The 15156-nt window shown below is 39.1% G+C and overlaps 2 protein-coding genes across 2 annotated transcripts in view; one reads left to right on the top strand and one right to left on the bottom strand.

The window, feature by feature from the left end:
* Positions 1-1828: 1828 nt before the first annotated feature.
* On the bottom strand, positions 1829-3581 carry LOC139741514 (alpha-N-acetylneuraminide alpha-2,8-sialyltransferase-like). The gene is made up of 2 exons (XM_071652096.1): positions 3151-3581; positions 1829-2087 (listed from the first exon to the last, which is right to left on the bottom strand). Exons 1-2 carry the CDS (start codon positions 3579-3581, stop codon positions 1829-1831), a joined length of 690 nt encoding a protein of 229 aa, XP_071508197.1.
* Positions 3582-4445: 864 nt separating this feature from the next.
* LOC139741513 (uncharacterized) overlaps positions 4446-15156 on the top strand; it is a 35727-nt gene continuing 25016 nt past the window's right edge. The window contains exons 1-3 of the mRNA XM_071652095.1: positions 4446-4502; positions 7649-7776; positions 8888-9021. Of these exons, the coding sequence (XP_071508196.1) occupies positions 4446-4502; positions 7649-7776; positions 8888-9021 (319 nt within the window). The remainder of the gene's footprint in view (positions 4503-7648; positions 7777-8887; positions 9022-15156) is intronic.

The raw sequence follows: 15156 nt of genomic DNA, 5'->3' as shown, positions 1-15156 counted from the left end.
AGTTGCGCCGAAAATTAAAGGGAGAAAGATCGCACCCTCAAGAAAGGTGCAACTCGGCACCAATTAGTGTGGGTGGAAAGATGCACCCTCAAGAAAAGGGTGAAACTTAGCACCACTTAGTGTGGGTGGAAATATGCACCCAAGGGAAGAACTTCGCACCCTAAATAAAGTGTGCAATGTTGCACCCTCTATGGAGGGGCAAAGGTGCACCCACAGGGTGCAAAATTATACCATTGCACCATGGTGCTACTTTCGCACCAATTTCTTGAGGGTGCAAGATAACACCCATAGGGAGCCACCAGTGTGACATCACTTTGCACCCTTAAAAGGTGCAAGAATGAATCATTTTTTCTTAGTGTGTAGTTAATGGCGATTGAAATGAGTTGGATTGCCGGGTAGGATAAAGATGAACAGATCTATCTTTAGTGAGCCTGGACTTAAACACAAATGGGAGAGAATGTAATTGTTGGTAAGTTTGTACATGAATTGTCCTAGATGTAGAAAATACAAATCCGTTATTCATTACCTTTAAGATTTTGTTTTCATGAAATAACACATCAGTGTGAGTTCTCCACGAAGAGCTTTTTTTCTCTAGCAAAAGTAGTCCTTCCAACTGCCAAATGCGAGGATAATGTTTCCCCAGGCGAGTATACTATAACTTAAATAGAGTAAAATCGGAGATGAATATAATAATATTAGGGAGAAAGATTTGCGGTGACACCATGTGTATGTAGTCCTTAACCGGATCGTTGTTTGGCAGAAGAGCCTAGAAAGAGGGGAATTGAAGAGGGAAGCGACATATGGGGGTTGTAAGGAGGGCAAAAAGTGAAGAGTGGGGGACAGTAATGGTCTAGAAGTTGAAGTTGCACTAATGGAGACGGTAGAGAAAGGAATAGAGAGAGTGGTATAGGAAGAATAGAGTGAGAATCAAGTAAGATGTTCAGACATCGTTAGAAGGGGAAAGATGAAATAGAAGGGACGAGGAAGAGGGAGGAGTTGAATGTTGGAGAATCATGGAGATAGGGGAGAGAAGTGAAGATTCATGAAACCAAGAGAAGAAACGAAGTCGGCGAGCAGTGTGGACTATGGGCTATGGACTATAGTCCACACTGAAAAGTCTGAAAATCATCCAGACGTCTGTTTTAACAACCCATCGGGGAAAAAATGCCAAGATCAACGCATTGTGAAATATTCAAAATAAAATGCAACAGTTGTACATATTGATTATAATATATAGGCCTATCCATCATTCTTAGCAACCTATTTGTACTCACTCATATGCGCATCAAGCACCTCATTTGCATGAGTCTGTCTATACAGTGAGCGCATACCTCACAGTTGAATCATAGCTTTTTAGGTAATGTATGAAGATCAAAATGATAAGCTGAAAGCAGAGATATGTAGCAACAAGATAAAAAAAAAACAATCGTGTGTAAAGGCTGGGGAACGGTGGACATCGAAAAGTTGGCTAAAGTGAAATTAAAGTAAAAAAAAAGTGACTATTTTCAAGCAATTTGAGGAATCTCTTGTAATAGGATACATTCCACACAAATTTCAACAGCTGTAATCCCAGTTAAAAGATCCACCAACGAAAAATATTCACAAGTTGTCTAAAAATACTACTATAGTAGGCCCTATGTCATTATTTCATGATAAATCAAAATCATTTTTGTTTAGTGAAAGAAGCTGCTGTTGCAAAAAAGTGTCTCCTCTTCTATTTTCCAAATCTTTTCCTGTTTTCATCACAATAATCATCAATGTTCGTAGCAAAGCAAAGAAACCCCATCAGTGCTGCGAGTATGTTAGGCATTGTCCATTCGACTGATTTTCATTCTGCAACACAAGGCTCTGTCACAAGTCGAAGTACGCCACCAGCGTCCAACTGTTGCATACGCGCGTATTCTTGGTCCATGTTGTGGCCACCATTGGTCTCTTTGCCGTCGTCCTCATAGTAATGGTAGCGCAATTTCCGATTTTGCGAATCCCGCGGGAAAGGGTAGAATCCGTAGAGTGTGACGTCATCACAGTGGAGAATAGCGGCGGTAATGACAGAGAGTCCTGTTGAAGCTATCGGGATCCCCCACACCCTGTAGATTGACGAAGGGAAAAGTTCATTTGAGTTGCTTAATACCTTATTGATTATGACAACTACTTGGCTGCATGACATTGCTCTCATGAAATATCTACAACATAAAACCTACCCACAAACATAACCCTAACCTAAATCCAAATCCTCACATCACATTTAAGCTAAAACGTTATCACAACCCTAACCCGTACCTTATGAGCTCTCGGAGAAAATAAACCCGGAGCAATAACATTGTCGCGGGAGCGAATGTCGTGTCACCAACTTCTTGCAATAAACCAATGATTCCACCCAACGAAAAATGTTAACAAAAATGTCGTATCAATGATAATGAAAGAAATAATGAGTATCACTACAATGATGACGACGATGACGATGATAACACGTATGATCAGAACAATACTTCTGCAAGAAAATGTCGGATTCCCAGTAAAGCCGTGCCTTGAATTTAGAGAGATACCTGGTACACCCCCAATGTAGGTTTACAACACCATATAAAAAGAGGCCGAATGCATGGGTTACTATAGTTACTAATACAGTTTGCTCTTCGGGAGGGTCGTTATTTCGAAAATGAAATACTCGATGATTAAGAAGGTTTACTTATGCGAAAATGAAAAAAAAAAAAAACACCGGTTCGTTAATCCGAAAATTGACTAACCTTATTATTCATTTTCGGACTAACGAACATGACGAACCTCCTGAATAACAAACCCTCTGAATAAGCCACAAACGTTCGAATTAATATCGATTAACGAACATCTAGATCTACATCTCCTTCAGTTATTATGCTCTGGTAGAAAATAAAATCACACTCTTCCTTCAAGTCGATATACATGACACAGGCCTAAAGATGTTTTTTTTTTTTTTGTTTTTTTTTTGTTTTTTGAGAGAGAGATACTGCGTCCACATAAGATAATAATGAATGGTAATTTCTCATTTGCATAATACGTATTTGATTCGTTGAGAACTAACGACTCTAAAAAAGAAGAAGAAAAAAAAAACCAACAACAGCAAATGATACCGAGAACATACTCGTGGCCCTCCCGTATGGGTGAAAGACAAACCTTGATGAGAGATCCGCAAGTGATCTTGGGCTGTAGGCCCAAGAAGGCCATAGATCCAGCGCTTCGTTGAAGAAGGCTGCAACCCAGCCCAACCTTTCAGCGGAATGTCTGGGGTACCAAATTATCGTGTGCTGAGTGATACCATGTGATGTACGATTTGCTATAGGGTAGTAGTGTTCATCACTGTATAGATTTATAGGCCTATTCATGTTCTTAAGTCTGCAAAACTCAACCAGCTGAGATCTGTTGATGGTCGTCACATTGATTTTAGACCCGACATCGTCCTCGAAGGGTCCACCGACGGGGGAGAGGTTTACTCGGAAGACGAAATCATTGTCGTCGATAGCGGATCCGCAGCGACTGCCTTCCAGGAGTCCAGAGCTTCCTACGACCGCGCAGCGCGGCCCAATCTTTGGCAGGGGGCTGGTCATGTTTTGAGCAACGACGGTTCTTATTCCAAGACCGTATTGGAAATCTGCAGGTGCGACGTCCCTACGAAATATCCGCAATGTGGTGTTGGGGTTGACGTGGTTCAAAATAAGGTTCCTGCAAAGCAAATATTCATAATTATAAACATGCATGGGGATGGGGAATGCTAAGTTCATGAAAAAATTGTAGAGATCACTAACGTAATACGTGAGACTATTCAAGATTTCACTGTTTGTTCAATTCGGCTTCTATTCAAGAGAGTCAAAAAAACATGGGAGACAATCTAATGACAAAAATCGAATGAAATAATGATAATGATGATGATGAAGATGATGATAATAATAAAAATAATGATAAAGATTATAATAATAATAATAATAATAAAGAAAATGATAACAACAGTAACAATGATGATAATAATAATAATAGAATAATAATAATAATAATAATGATAATAATAATAATGTCTTATTTATCCATGGTAGACTCTTCAGTGTTGCCACTGCTCTATGACCAGAGGGTCCTGTCATTATCATCATCCTAGCGTTGCCAGGTACCCATTCTATTTCATACACCATGGGTCGAGAGGGACGTGGTGGGTAAAAACATCTTGTCCAAGGACGTAAGCACTAGGTAGAAATCAAACTCGGGTATTCCGATTGGGAGTCGGGAGTCAGGAATCGTATCTATTGAGCCACAGGGCCTCGCATTGATAATATGGAATATTTCCAACAATCTGTAATACAGGCGTCACTTTGTCTCGAAATTTAGCAAAGATGGACGTATGATGAAGGAAAATAACATGTTCAAAGTTCAATGTTCATAATCATGTAAAAATCGAGAAATTTATGAGGGCACATCAGCCAATGTCGTATGACCGCCGCGGCGCGCCGGTGAGTGTCGCAGACTCCGGCACCAACTTGGTGAGCTCCTGCAAATTAATCTTTAGCAAACCCCAAATAACCGGAAGATCTGACTTGCCAAGGTTGATTCTGTGATAAAGATTTACATCTTCGTAGCCTTCTAGTGTGGTTCATGTGAGCCTCTGTAGGTATCGCATTTTCTCGATTGGCGGTTTAAAGGGGATGGCTAGTAACTGATCAGTGGGAATCAGTGGGAATACTGGGGAATGATTGTTCCAATTCTTGTGGAATTCATTTAAGAGTACATTATACATCTATTGTTGTGTGAAAATTATTTGCTTCAGAACGGTCTCATCTTCAAATAATGTGCAGGTCATTGCCCCGTCACTGTACAGGCATGCTAACCTGGACACATTGAACTGCACATTACTTGAATATGAGACCATTAAATTCTGCAAATAATTTTCACACAACGTAATGTATATGTTTAAATGAATCCCACAAGGATTGGAACAATCATCCCCCGGCATTCCCACTGATTCCCACTGATCAGTTACTAGCCACCCCCTTTAGCACAGTTCGGGGCCAAATTGACAATTCTATTTTAGTGTGGCTTTCGAGTGTCAATTTCTGAACAATGTAACCCCCCCCCCCCCCCAATACAAATGTACTGGTCATTGTTACCCATATAAAGTAGACATATATATTGGCAATGAAAAATGTGAAAAAAAAATACCGCTAACCCACCCCATGCAGGGAGATGGTCACCTCCTTGCCCACCCATAACTTTAAGTTTGTGTGTGTGTGTGTGTGTGTGTGTGTGTGTGTGAGCGCGTGTGTGTAGGTGTAATGTAAGGTGGTAATACCTTATTTTGGCAATAGCTTGTGGTGACAATGATCTCCTTTGGTGAGTTGTATCCTTGGGAGACAAAACCTGGGACGAGGTTATCACCGCGGTCAAATTCTCAGCAGCTCGAGCGGGTTGTGTAAGATGACTGCAGGTTGACGAGGCTTCGGTATGAGACGTAATTCGTGAAATACTTGCATGAGCGGGGACTTCGCTGTTGAACTCACCTGCAAAAGGAAGTCAAACACCATGCAGAAATACATTTTTAATACATGCTACAAAGAAATCTAAACATTCGTTCTCCATAATCAATACTCGCTTCAAATATTAAATCTATTATCAAACATTACTAGGTAGGGTCTTTTCTGTCTTTGGTGTCATAAGTGTAACTTGACCTAACCATGAAACGCTGCTGGTTTCCCTGAACAAATATCATTATTTGCCTTCAATTCTTGCTTTTATATCGTTTTACGTACACCAACATTCTCTGTTTCCGTTCCTTTTTTCTTTATCAATGCATGTGTTGACTTGCTTTACCTCCTATATACGTTCTGGGTGTGTTTTGTAAAACATTTAGTCCCAGCGACAAAATGTGAACGGCTATCTCAGCGACAAGTCTCAGTACATATTTCGTTGTTTACGATATAGCGTGTATAGACTCTTTAACATTAAGTACAAAGTCTTGAGGAGGGGAATTTTTCATATGCTCTACCCTAGAATTGGCCATCCGACCCACTGGGAAGTCAGATGCCAATATTGATAATTTCAAATAAAATCTCAAAACTTGTTAGTACAAAATAGCATAATTATTATGTTTGTTAAACTTGAACATATTTATGTAATTATGTCAGAGGTATAATTGGTTGCTCTAACCTCTTATGTATGTGCGTATTTGTGAAATGATTACTGCAGAGAAATATATTGTACTTGGTGTTGTAAATTTTTGTTGGTGTATTTTGTACTATGTTATAATTCGTTTTGTATGGTGTATTGAAATTCTTTTCAAGTCTGAAATGCGCTATAACTTGTTATTATTATTATTATTATTATTATTATCATTATTTTTTATTATTATCATTATTATTATTATTATTAGTATATTAGTAGTAGATAGTAGCAGTAGTAGTAGTAGTAGATTACACACTGTTCCAATGTTCTACTGTGTATGTATCGTTCCTGTATTTTTTGTAAATGCTTTTTATCAGGATGTGGAAAATAAATGAAATGAAAATGAAATGAAGTAATGATGACCAATAATTTTATGATGGATAAATGCGACTATCCAGTATGTTTTGATGTTATATTCTGTCTAGCATCTTTTGAGACCAAAATGTTTAGGAGATGTAAAATAGTGAAACATCGCCATCTGCATAACTACTCTACCCGGCCTTTCATTAATTGTAGCTGTCATCGTTATCATTATTATTAGTAATAAGGAGCTTTAGATTTACGACGCGGACGTTAAAAGGAAAAAAAAACTGTCCTGGGCATGCGCAAGACCGCTTACCAAAATTGATCTCTCGTCGTCTGAGTTTTCACGTCAGTTCTGCGCCATTTTAGCGTCGGCTCAAATCCACGACCCAGAGATCTACTTGATGCCATTGTGACAAACGACATAATTGGGGGCACCATTTTACTTTGCATAGGCAGCGTCTTCGCGAAATCTAAAGCTGATTTACAATACGACGCAGGGAGAGAGGAAAACGGCCAACGCAATCGTCGTCTTAAAAGGGAAATCTAGTCCAAATATAAGTTAGTCTGATAAGAAAAACTAAAATATTACGAGTTCAACGGTCAAAGTTTTATCGAAATTGGGGGAAAAGAAAAGGAAGCTGATATGTCATTTCGAAGTTTCGCTAATTTTTCAGGAAACAGTTTTTGAACGGTCAATATGAATATGCATATGGCAAAGTCAGCATGTCACCCCCCTCACAAGTTCCAATATAGTGTACAGAAAATTTTATAATTTCCAGTTTTTCATTCAAACGCAATTATGCCCAAGGCTTAAATCCTGGTACACGTGTATATCTAATTGATCACTATTCTGAAGTTATTCAACCAGGCCAGACTTCAATGACAGAAACATTAAAAAATTTATCACTTTTTGTACACGATCAATGGAAAATTGTGAGGTTATGACATGGTTAGGTCACTCATTTGCATACACATTCAATTCCACTGTACAAGAATTGTTTGGCAGAAATTAGCAAAACTTCAAAATGTCATAATCTCCTTATTTTTCATCCGATTTCAGTCAAATTTGTACCATTCAACTTGTAAGATTTTACTCTTTTTTTTCATCAGACTAACATGATATTTGGACTGGATTTCCCCTTGAACGCGTCCTTCGCAAATCTAGAGCTCCCTATTACTGATTGCCCTGCCTACCCGAATACTTGACTTCATCTCCGTCCAAGTTGCCGACGAGCCAGGCTTGGAGGAGAAGCAAACTCATCGCGAAAACACCGTAAATCCAGCCGACGTGGGGTGAGGTCCATTGTGAAAACCATGACTGCATGCTGTTAGTAGCATTCGAATGTACAAAGCCAACTTCGGTTACTATAGGTCTGGATGATGTCTTCCTTTGAATATTCCAAGCTTTTGAATTCAGGCATCAAAATTAATGTCGATGCTGAGGTGAGCTCTAAGAATAATCAGCGAATGTTGTCTGCATGGGATAAATTGAAGTGGAAGCATAATAGTTTGAAAAGTTTATTACAATAGCAACAAAACATGAACATGACTAATGATTTCTAATTTGAATTTTCTTTGACAATAGGTGTTTTCACATCAACCCGATGTTTCGAAATAGCGCGCTATTTTCTGACTTGGGAAATTAAAAAATATCTCGAGCTTGGATTTTTATCGGGCTGATGTGAAAACGCCTAATGAATCAACTGTGAGTGTGATTTCGTCTGACTTCCTTAGATGTCTACGTACCAAAGAAAGGAGCAAAGAGATGGGGTGGGGGTGGGGGAGGGTATCCATACTTCCATGCTTAAAAAGTAGGATTTTTTCCCATATTGTGTTTCATCTTGACTACTTTATCCAATGATGTGATACTTCATCATGGCGATAATATTGTTTGTTTGTTTTGTTGTTCATTTCCATCTGTGAAAATGGCTTGATAGCCCATTTTCAGCTGCACTAAGCTGGTCTTCCATAGGGTCCAGTTGGATGTGAGGTGAGACCACGTCACCGGGTTAAAAGAATGAATGGAGCGGGATCTTTTACGTCCACATGAAGTGTGACTCTCTCATACACGGGACCTCCATTTTATGTCCTGTCCGAGGGACAGAGTGATTTGCCTCGTGATAGAGGGGACGGTATGATTACACACAACATTGCTCAGTCCAGACTCGGGTTCGAACCCGGGCCCTTTGCCCTTAGGACAAGTAGGATCGTGAGGCAGACGCGCTACCGACTGAGCCAACTCACCGCCCTATATTACTGTAGCAAGATACCTTGGGCCCGTTGCTTAAAACTTCAACCGGATTTTTTTCCGGTTGAAATCACAAAATTCCGGTTGGAAGCTCCCAACCAGAGTTTTTATGAAACGGATTTTACATTCTTAGATTAGCAACCTTAAAAAATTCAGGTTGGGCAAATCCCAACCAGAATTTTCTAAGGTGCTGAAAAAGTTTTATGCAACGGGACCCAGGAGTCCGCAAGTGTTTAATCAGACAGCGATGTACCATGTACCAGAAACTATGGACAGCACCATCTTTGTTGGTCAGATTTCAGTAATGTGTTTATAGGCAGGATAAGACAATTTCTTTTCTTATTCTATCCACTATTTGATAATCGCAAACTGGAAATCTCGGTGTGTTATAGCACAACATATTACGTGGAATGATATCAGGCCTATAGTTTTCTTAAAAATAGAAAGTTGTGTTGGCAAGCGAAGAAAGAAAGTGACCTCCAAAATCTTTTAGTTCTTATAAAAGAAAGAAAGAAGGTGTAGGCATTTCAGTCCATTATGACTCCTTTTTTTTCGACTTAGCAGGACGAATGGCATAGCTTCAGATATTATCCCTCCCACTGCTAAAGAAGTTCTTTAAATAACGAATTAATGTAGTGATATAGGCTTACGTGTGAAACAAAGCATGAACTTGAAAAAAAAACCACTATCTCTTTTTGTGAGGCATTATTTTGCAAAAATAATGCTGATATTTTAAGTCGTATATGTTCATCTAGACGTGAAATGCACACAGTATAGTAAATGGTGAGTAAATTTGATAGGTTCAACACTGTAAAAACATTGGTGTTAGATTTAACACCACGGGTGTTAAATCTAACACCGATCAAACTTCAATAAAGGACCACACCCACAGGTGTTAAAAATGCACTGTGATGGTGTTGAAAAGTGTTCACCTGACACTTCGTGGTGTTAATTTGACACTGTACCTGGTGTTATTTTGACACTCTACTGGTGTTAATTCAAAAATGACACCACATGGTGTTGATTTGATATTTGTTGGTGTTAATATCAATGGTTTAACACCCGTCCAGCTTCAATAAGAGACCACACCAGCTGGTGTTACTTTGGTGTAAATTTATTTTCATATTTTTTCAAAAATCTAGTATTTTAATGTAAAATTCTTGATCGTCTTGTTTAAATAAAAAATCAACAAGAAGTGCAGGTACTAAGAAACTCTTCAAAAACAGTTTATAATTTGGAAATGACACCCGGAGGTGTTAATTTAACACCATAAATGAGCGCCGAAAATTTTACACCAGCTCGGTGTTCACTATTTAACACCGGACTTTTTGCAGTGAACGTTTGAGATTCCCTGGTGCTGTCAGCGAAGAAGACGTCTATCTTCACAAAATACGTATAGCTTCATACAGTAGAGTAATTACTAGAATCACTGCAAGCACTCAAACTGATATCAGGATCATATAGTACAGGTGGGGACCGCTGTTTTCTCTTTTCTTTCTCTTCAACCTTTTTTTTTAAATATTCTATTCAGACAAGGGGGTCCAGCTCGGTAGGGAGTCCCTGAAGTAGAAATATCTGTGTTCCTTATGGTCACCGTATACATGATGATGAGTTCGGTCTATACATGACTTGTATCAGAAATTGGTTGTATCTCTCCCCATCCCATTCCTCCCCCCCCCCCCCAAAAAAAAGCAAGCAAGCAAGCAAGCAAGCAAGCAAACAATAAAACAAACAATAAAACAAACAAACAATATATGTCTTTACAGATTGTGAATCTGCGCACTTTTATACAAGCAATGTTTCTCGGAATAGATTCCTCATATTTCGCATGTTACTCTCTTATTTGTTGTATTCGACTTTTATTGACGCACTCAACATTTGTTATGTGTATATTTTACTTGTAAAACGTGGGATATGGGACAACGAAAAGTGTTAAGGTTGACGTGCTCAAGGTACTGCATGGTACAACTGCGCATCGGCATGGATTTAGTCTGCGTGCTCCGAATGAAAGAAGAATGTCTCACATCAACACTGCACTGTGACGAAACATGGCTTTGTTTACCATGACGTCATTTCCACGATGGCTTGGAAAGTATAGGACAGACGAAAAAAAAAAACAAAAAAACGACAGTAGCATCAAAAAGGAGACGTCACCTGATTTCTTTAGGGAACTGCTCAAGCGCGGAAAGGTGCATTCTTCCATGACAAGTAAGAGGCACGTTTCAGAGCCACCACTGGGTTTGCGCCGCTGTAGAACAAAATGCCCTTCCTATTTGAGTACTTTGGTCATGGATGCAGTCAAAATAAAAAGAAAAAAAAACATCCATATTTGCATTCAGTTTTCACCAGTGTGGTACACGGGAACACGCCCACCCCGAAACTCGCCGTTCTGTTCTTGTTGCTCTCTGGCTGCTGTAGTTTAGTCATGTTAACTTGAATCGATCGGTGGGATCGCCTTCGAAGATAGTTGACTGTTCATCGGAGAACGGCTTGTATACATGCATGGCAAAGGTGTGACTGAACACGAGGCATCAATGACACTCATATAGTCTGGGTAATCTGATGGGCCCTATACAGATCTGTTGATTCGTGGTATTTCTATAACGCAAGGTAAGTGCATCCGATCTATACCAGTGTGACTGTACAGGAGTCCTTATACATTGAAGTCAACCACGTGTACAGGACCTATAGAAATCAGTTAGTATACTTCGCCTCATAGGCAGTTTCAGTAATAATACTAGGTGCTAGAAAAAAAAACTTCCCACTTTTGATCCTTAATAGTTCAAAAACTATAGGTCAGATAACACTGATATTGATATCAGCAATAGATGAATAGTGTACAATTTTGTTGGCGGTAATTTAAAAATGATAGCATCAGTAATTTTCATTAAAGTCAAGATTTATTTTTAAGTTAGGTTTCAGACTTTGTTCTATTTCTAACTCTTTGTACAAAAAGTTTAATTTTGCACAGTGGTCAGTTGGTGTGTATGGGAGTGTGTGATGAACACCAAGACAATGGTTTTGAACAATGGCCAGGATTGGAATGCTCTATTACATATTCATGAGAAATTCCACTATCACCATGATCACAGCTATAGTCTTGATTCATCCTGAAATGTAGTGTATGCAAGCACATGAAAACTTGTGCTTATTTGTTTATGTGCATGCATTTTACCCTCTATCATGCATTCAGACTAGCAGTACCCAGGGTAATCCATCATGAATTATTGATAAAGCATTCATGTGCCTAGGAACAAGTAGAGATTAAAAGCCTAGTCAGCAGAGCTCTGAAAAGGTGGTATTCGTGGTATTCATGTCTATTGTTCAGAGTCATTATAAGCACACACTCACATACGCATTATTGGTTCTAGTGTACTGTAAAGTTCAATTTTGTACAGAGGATTCAAATTTGACCAAAATCTGGAACTTAACCTCAAAGTAAATCATGGATTTAACAAAACTGATTTGTGCTGTCATATTCAAATCACCTCCAACTATAAATTGAACACTATTCAGCTATTACTCATATATCAATGACAGTGTAATCTATACATCTATAGTTTAAAACTAATGAGGATCAAAAGTGGAAAATGTTTTTATAACACCTAGTATAACACACAAGGTGTAATGGAAAGCAATAATTTCCTTTCCTTTCATTTCATTTCATTTATTCAATTTTCCAAAAAAAGTGTAGGCCTAATCAGCCTGAATAACTTATGGATTTGCTTCGTTTGTATACAACAGAGGATAGTGAGACCGTTTTTCCGTTTTCGCTTTTTGTTTAGCATGCACTCTATCTCTGCAGTGGTAGGTTAGGTTTAGTTGTGTAGCTGTTGTGTGCGTTTTTTTATATGATTATATGACTGTATAAGTCTGTACGTAAGTAGGTATGTATGCGTGTATTGTGTGTGATTTGCTTCAGTGCTCAAAGGCCCATTCACTACAGGAACCTTTCCTTTTGATACACCTTGTATTGTGTGTTATACAGCGACAGTAAAATACTAGTAAGCCGAGTTCCAAGCGCATACGAGCATGAAATCCAGATTCCCAAAGGGTCAGACTCCTCGGGTGTTAAATAGCATAAACCGTATACAGTCCCTCCCATTTTCAGCTTATCATTCCCCGACCTTGCGTCGGGAGTCCACAGCTTTGGATAAAGCAAGGAGCTACAGGACTGTTAGACTATGCGGTCCGCTTTGCTGAGGTATCACAACACAAGTATTTGGGAATAACCCTGTCATCGGACCAAAAATATTGAATACACACATTGACAACATTACCAACAAAGCAAGCAGTATGCTTGGATTCTTACGGCGTAATTAACCTTAATAGAGCTCCTCCTAATGTCAAAGTGCAGGCATAATATAAGGGGTATAGAGTCTAGTCCGCCCTCACCTGGAGAACTGTAGCCCTGTTTGGGACCCACACGACACACTTTGAGGCTTATCCAAAAAGTAGAGGCTATACAAAGAAAGCTGCCCGCTTTATAACCAACGATTATGATTATGGAAGCTCTGTAACAACCGTGCTCCAGAATATCAAACTACCTACCCTGGAACATAGGCGTCACATGAACAGCAATAATCTATGGCCTGGTTGATTCGCCCTTTGAAAGACATGGTGAATTCAATCCTGAACCACTTAGAAGGACCAGGAGTTGGAAGCCTCTCCAGATTAAGCTCCCTTCTTCTAGAACTGATCTCCATCTACATTCATTCTTCCCAAGAACCACCAGATACTGGAATTCCTTACCACAAGCAGTAACCGATATAGCTGATCCAAATTTATTCAAAGATACATTATTAAAACACTTTGAGTAATGTCCCTCCTACCACGGGTGTACCATGACCTCTATGTATGAACCAAAGTTGAGCGTTGCTCTACCAGGGCTGATCAACCTATACCGTCAAGATCAAGATCAAGGTGAAAGTAACGTTGTCAAATCCGAGACAAAATGAATGCATTCCATTACTTTGGACACTTGATACATTCTTACCGTCATCAGGCTACTACTCCCGCAAATAACGCGATTGTTATAATTATACTTCAAACGGTTCTAGTTCGTTAGTTCAGGAGGTTCGTTAATTCATCAACAAAATAATAGAAGGTTCGTAATTCCGAAAGTTTTTTAGTAAGCATCGGCCCTCTTTACATTATCGGATTATCAAGCCTTATTTCATTCAAACTTTGAGAGGATAATAGGCCTCCGTTCAGCCGCTGAATTACTTTTGACCTCAGGAGCGGATAGAAAAACCCAGCGTGGGGGGGGGGGGGGGTAATGAATTTGAAGGTAAGAAAATCAACAAGGTGGAGCAGAGAAAAGAGTAAACAAACAACTGTATAGAGTGAGAAAAATACTGATATTATGAAGCAACTCATCTCTTTGTCATATCACTCAACAGTAAGAAAATATTATGAACAAAGGGGAGGCGTCAGGCGGATTAAATTTTACCTTGCTGGAATCCCGTGGCTGGCAAGCGAGGTGATGGAACGTAAACCGTGGACGAGTTTACTGATGACGAGAGTTTATTAAAGTATTAGGTGTTACAAAAGCGCTTTCCCGCACTTTTGATCCTTAATAGTTCGAAAACTATATATTTGATAACACTATTATTGATATGACTAATAGCTGACTGACGTGCAATTTAGTTGGATGTGATTTGAATGTGAAAACGTAAATCAGTTTCATTAAACCCATCATTAAACATACAGTCAGGTTCCAGATTTTGGTCTAATCCTTACACTCTGTACAAAACTATAGAACTTCACACAGGAACCAATGATGAGTGCGTGAGTGTGTGCTGACCACTGACCCTCAATAATTATGGGCATGTGATACCAACTTTTCAGAGCTCTGCTGACTATAGATTTCTGGACTCTTGCTCCAATTAAGGCACACGAATGCTTTATAATAATTCATGATGGATTGCCCTGGGCACTGCTTGTGTGACTTCGTGGTAAAGGTGAAATGCATGCACATAAAGAAAAGTAAGCACATGTTTCCATGTGCTTGCATACTCTTATACATTTAAGGATGAATAAAGACTAGCTGTAATAGTGGAATTCCTTATGAATAAATAATAGAGCATTTAAACCCTGGTCATTGACTAGGACCATTGTTTGGGTGTTAACCACACACTCCCATACACACCAACTGACCCCCGTGCGAAGTTAAAATTTGCACAGCAGACAGGGGGTTTAAATCTGAACCCTAACTCAAGAATTAATCTTGAATTTAATGAAACTGATTTATGCTTTCATTTTTGAATTACCTGCAACAAAATTGTACAATATTCAGCTATAGCTCATATCAGTATCAGCGTTATCTGATATACACGCGTACAGTATAACTATTGAGGATTAAAAAAAAAATAGGAAATGGTTTTTGCAACACCTAGTATGTTATCTATGACAGACGTTGTTCC

This window comes from Diadema antillarum, unplaced genomic scaffold (assembly GCF_040938485.1).
Source record: "Diadema antillarum isolate AM-2024a unplaced genomic scaffold, OU_Dant_1.0 seq00000932_RagTag, whole genome shotgun sequence".
NCBI classification, from domain to species: domain Eukaryota; kingdom Metazoa; phylum Echinodermata; class Echinoidea; order Diadematoida; family Diadematidae; genus Diadema; species Diadema antillarum.
The sequence above is the reverse complement of the archived record's forward strand: the minus strand, read 5'-3'. Positions and strand labels throughout refer to the sequence as shown.

Bases quoted from the DNA above. Each gene is read 5' to 3' on its own strand.
- LOC139741514 (XM_071652096.1), bottom strand. From the start codon at position 3,581: ATGACCAGCCCCCTGCCAAAGATTGGGCCGCGCTGCGCGGTCGTAGGA. The intron at 2,088-3,150 runs GTTTGTCTTTCA...GTCAATCTACAG, and splicing joins CTTGCGGATCTCTCATCAAG to GGTGTGGGGGATCCCGATAG.